This window comes from Lathyrus oleraceus, chromosome 3, assembly GCF_024323335.1.
Source record: "Lathyrus oleraceus cultivar Zhongwan6 chromosome 3, CAAS_Psat_ZW6_1.0, whole genome shotgun sequence".
Classification (NCBI taxonomy): Eukaryota; Viridiplantae; Streptophyta; class Magnoliopsida; order Fabales; family Fabaceae; genus Lathyrus; species Lathyrus oleraceus.
The window spans coordinates 63,394,409-63,399,536 of NC_066581.1; the positions used below are offsets into that span (position 1 = coordinate 63,394,409).

Genomic DNA, 5,128 nt, shown 5'->3' on the forward strand with positions numbered 1-5,128 from the left:
AGATAAATGAATGTCAATGAATGAATGCAAATGAATTAGATGAGACCAAATTTAAGGTGTGACAAATTGCATTCATACTTCTTCGTATTATTTTATTTTATGGATAATGCTATCTTAAAGACACATATTAAAAACTTACAATTAAAAAATTTGTCTTGAAAAAATAATTATATATTTATAATAAATTCAATACACAATTTTAAAAAAAAAATTTCACGTATTAACATTATCCTTATATAAGAATAAATTGACATATATCGATTACAAGAACGAATTCTAGCCTAATGAAGACATGTTTCAACTTGCAGTACCACGAGCTGAAAGGTATGAAGTACACACCCATACTATAGTACAATGGTTTCCTTGTACTCAATTGATAGTACAACATTCTTGCGAAAATGTTAAGTGCATCATCGTACTACTAACCTTTCTCCTTTGGCATTGTTAATTATATATATGGATTCCAATTGCGCGAGATGATTCAAATCTACGCATGATCACAAAATCTAAATACTTTGAGGAGGTAAGTTAATTAAAGTGGTGGAGCTGATATAGTTAAAGGGCTGGAAAGTGGAAAGAGGTAGAGCATGAATGTAGAGCTATAAACAGAATATAGAGAAGGAAAGGAAGAGTAAATTAATCTGTTTAGGGTCACAATACTTTTGAATGTACTAGTTTTCTAGATTCTATGACATGTGTAGCTTCACTCTTTTCAACCCTTCATGATAGGTTGATGAAACTGATGATTTCCTAGGAATTCATTCACAATAGGTTGATTTTAAGGGTCATTTTCATTTCGAAACAAGAACTGAGTTTGGAAAGAAAAAAAAACATTTGCTATGTATAACGCATAGTATAAATCATAAATTTTTCTTATGAGCAATTAAAGTTTTTGACATTTTTCTCACTAAAGGGAAGCTTAATTTTAGAGAAACCAAATGCATGTTATTCTCATTTAGTCAGTCATACACAAATCACTATGTGCTAATGCTATGCTCTTCCCCTGCCTAGCTCTCCAACAAAATATGAAACTTGTTGATTTCTGCAAGTGAATTACATAAATAAGACATTGAATTAATATTAAGCAAAATTTTCACCCACTAAGTAGAAGAACTAAAAGTTGCAATTGCATCCATTTCTTCTTTCAGAAGGAGAGCATCAATAAAGACATCAAGACTCTCTCCTAGCATCACATCTTCTATGTTGTGATAAGTGATGCCAACTCTATGATCAGTTACACGGCCTTGAGGAAAATTGTATGTTCGGATGCGTTCAGATCTGTCCCCACTACCAATCTGTACAGTTTGAAACTTAAGGTGAGACAATCCAGGAAAAAAGTTATAACATACTGAACAAAATTTATTAAGAGATCTTTCCTACCTGCTCTGATCGGAGCTTTGATCGACTACTATGAAGTCTGATCCTTTCCATTTCATATAGCTTTGCACACAGTACCTTGAGAGCTTTGGCCTTATTCTGAGCAGAAATGTGAAGGCTGGTTAGCATTTAAGGAGAAGAAAAACAACAACAAAAAAATATGACAAATTGTAAAACAGAATAACCACATTAACATTAGCAGTAAAAAAACAAGTGAATCATGCCAAACATTTTGGAATCATTTACCATATGCTGAGAACGCTCATCTTGTATAGCAACCACAATCCCAGATGGAAGGTGAGTTATTCTAACAGCACTGTTAGTTGTATTTGCATGCTGACCACCCGAACCACCAGATCTATAGGTATCAATTTTTAAGTCTTCATTTTTTAGCTGAACATCGACCTACAAAAGGGGCATGCACATAATATAAGATTCTAGCAAGAACTTCATAAAATCGATGTATACGTGATAGGTAAAAACTAATCAATAAGATATTAAACAAAGGAAGAAAAAACAGAGATAGAAATTGCATTTGTATTGGGTGATTTTTATTTTTCCTTATTTTAGAAGATCTCAAAGTTAAAAAAAAACAAGCATCTAAGTTTCGTATCACAGGGCATTGTTTCATAAGGGCATTTATTAATTACCTCATCAGCCTGAGGGAGAATTGCAACAGAAACAGCACTGGTATGAACACGTCCCAATTTTTCAGTGACAGGAACACGCTGTTAAAAAAAATGTTACGTACTAATTGTTGAAAGAAATGTATACATAGATTTAATGTGAGAGGCAGCAACAAAAACCTGTACTCTATGAATTCCACTCTCAAATTTTAGTTTCCCAAAAACGCCAACTCCTACAATTGCTGCACTGGCCTCCTGAGAGAGTGAAAACCAAACATACATCAATCGATAGACCAAAAAATGGCGGTACACAATATAATGGGAAGATTCCAAATTCCAATACACGGTAGATGCTGAAATGAACAATTCAAAGCACTTAACAAGAACAGTTATGGTACTGAAAAACAGGTCATATTTAATACACACTAATGCATGAAACTCGTACCTTGAATCCCTTCATATCAGATTGAGCTATATCTACCACTTCAAACTTCCAGCCTTTATTGTGAGCATACTTCTCGTACCTACATTATCCAAGACAAGATCGCTTTTAGAAAACTATGACAACAGTTGCTGAATGTGATCCCAGTAATAAATGTAAACCTTACATCTTAAGGATGTTCATGGCAAACAAGGAAGCCTCCTCCCCACCACTCCCTGTAAAAAGAGTATAAACAAATGAACATGGGAATAACTGAAAGTATAGGGAGCAGAAGCAAAACGGTCAACAGGTGTACAGGACCTAAGACAAGTTAAAAGACATTTGTTGAAAGATGCTTTTGATGAACACAAACAATAGATCTCCATTTTCAACAGTGATAATTTACCTGCTCGTACCTCCAAAATGCAATCTCTTTCATCAGCATCATCTTTAGGAAGTAATGACTTCAGCAGCATATTCTGCAGTTTTCTTTCTTCCTCTATGGCTTGGCCCATTTCCTCTGTTGCCATATTAAGCATGTCTTTGTCTTCAGAACATTCAGTCATTAGTGACTTCAATCCATCAATTTCCTACCGACAGTCAAAATGAGTATCATATGATTTTAAGAAAACCAATAGCCTAACTTCAACTTCTAAAATGTATAGTAAATAAATCACATAAGAAATGTAAATAGAAGTAAGCCACCTAAAAGTCAGATGGAAAAAAAAAATGCTGTAAGAGAACACAAGAATGAAGTAAAATATATCTCTCCTCTTTATACATCAATAACAACCAAGCCTTATTCCACTAAGTGGGGTCAGTTACATGAATCAACTTCCGCCATAATGTTTTATCTAGGACCATACTTCTATCAAAACCATTAATCTCGAGATCCTTTTTAATAATTTCTCTTATAGTTTTTCTAGGTCTTTATCTACTTTTACCTGTTTGACTCCTCTCCTTATGATCTACTCTCCTTACCACATAATCTATAGGTCTTCTCTCTACATGGTCAACCCTCCTAAGTTTATTTTCCACCATCTTTTCTCTTAATAGGTGCTACCCCAACACTCTCTAATATTTTCATTTTTAATCTTATCATATCTGGTCTTACCACACATCCAAAGCAGCATCCCCATCTCTGCTACACTTATTTTATGACAGGTAAATTTAGTTAAACTCCAATCTAAACTGAAGACAAAGACAAAGACATTACTTTATTGTCTTCTCCCGATACGCTTACTCAGTTATACTACATGCAATTCAGGCAAGTCGGTGTTGTCCCTAAGCAAAAACAAGTTGCATCAACCGAATCACACAACCATAAAATTACCTTCTGTTTAGCCTTCAATTGATTAATAAGTTCCACAGAACCACTGAGCTTTCGAAGCTCCTTGTTAGCTCTTGCATACTCTGATGGTGACACTTCTGGCTGTCTTCAATCAACAACATCAATTATACATGAGATAATCATCTCAAATCAAATTAATTACATAATCATAAAATTAAACATACAATTCAAGAACTACCACCAAAACTCACATGAGAAACAATTCAGTTTTTGAAAAGTAAAAACATCAAAATTGCATTACCTGATTTATGAGATTATCAAGGCAATTAGCCCTATACTTAATAGCTGAGAATCTTTGTTCCATTATGTTTAACAGATCCAGCGAAATTTCAGGTTGCACTTCTGATATCAAAATTAGTGTATTCAAAAACCGGGAAAAAAATCAAATGCAATATACGATCGAAGGGGTGAAAAGTTACCGGAAGAGTAAGGACGAAGCCGGAAATTTGGAAGTGTGAGTTCGGATTTTGATTGGAATTGGTTCCGGAACTGAAGAAGATGACGGAAATTGAAAAATCTAGCATGAAATCTCATTGGTAACGCTTTTACTAACTATCGGAGTGAAGTGAATTGAAAGAATCGCTAAGCTTTTCTTCTCTGCTTTTCGTGTTTCGGCAGAATTGAGAGAGTGAAAACCCATAAAAGGCTGATAGCATCACTTAAGCCCATTGGGCCGGGAAGTAGATTCTCTAACTTTCTATCCTCTACTTTCCTTAACTTTAGTCTTATCTCTTGAGAGAGAAGTGAAAAAGAGGTGAAAAATGGAAGAAAAATCTGATGAGAGAGATTGTGTTATTAGAGAGGGTGTAGTTTCCTAAATAAAGTCCGAGGATCCACATTCATTAGGTTAGTGTGTTCTATTTGTCTTTTGAGCAATGCTCTTTCCATCCTTAAGAGTGTCTCTCACATTTTTAAAATTTTTAAAAATGTTCTTCATGCATTAAGAGATGCATTTTCGGACGCATTTAAAATCACGTTGTATCTCTGTATTTTGTTTGGGTATATTCGAAGATGCATATCTAAATACCCCTGCAATCATTTATGGGGTTTGTTATTAATACAACAAATTTTAAAAACAATTCAGTGATATTTCTGGAATAAGCCACCCCAAAATCAATTTGAACGTAATCATGTGCATCGGTTGGCTATCAAAAACACAATATTTTGTTCATGTTTATTTGAAACAAGGATGTCCTATATAGGCATGGAAACATAACTCATAGACGCAGGTACCCACCCGAATCCGCCCCGAATTTGACAAGCAAACTCGCTTTGACTGGGTTTGAGTTTGAGTTTGAGTTTGAGTTTTCTCCGATTATAAAATATGGGGACGAGTCGAGTAATGAGGATACT

General features: G+C 34.5%; 1 protein-coding gene across 1 annotated transcript; it reads right to left on the bottom strand.

Moving 5' to 3' along the window:
* Window positions 1-856: 856 nt before the first annotated feature.
* On the bottom strand, window positions 857-4,485 carry LOC127132559 (peptide chain release factor 1, mitochondrial). Its single transcript, XM_051061514.1, has 11 exons — window positions 4,195-4,485; window positions 4,017-4,117; window positions 3,758-3,856; window positions 2,831-3,014; window positions 2,612-2,660; window positions 2,449-2,527; window positions 2,184-2,258; window positions 2,028-2,105; window positions 1,624-1,782; window positions 1,381-1,476; window positions 857-1,295 (listed from the first exon to the last, which is right to left on the bottom strand). The coding sequence occupies exons 1-11, from the start codon at window positions 4,307-4,309 to the stop codon at window positions 1,101-1,103; spliced, it is 1,230 nt and encodes a 409-aa protein (XP_050917471.1). The 5' UTR covers window positions 4,310-4,485; the 3' UTR covers window positions 857-1,100.
* Window positions 4,486-5,128: the final 643 nt, after the last annotated feature.

What these genes read in the sequence shown, in the direction of transcription:
- LOC127132559 (XM_051061514.1), bottom strand. Translation starts at nt 4,309, where the DNA reads ATGAGATTTCATGCTAGATTTTTCAATTTCCGTCATCTTCTTCAGTTC. An exon ending in CATTTTGGAGGTACGAGCAG is followed by an intron (nt 2,661 to 2,830) that starts GTAAATTATCAC and finishes CTCTTTTTACAG; the next exon opens with GGAGTGGTGGGGAGGAGGCT. An exon ending in CAAAGCTCCGATCAGAGCAG is followed by an intron (nt 1,296 to 1,380) that starts GTAGGAAAGATC and finishes CAAACTGTACAG; the next exon opens with ATTGGTAGTGGGGACAGATC.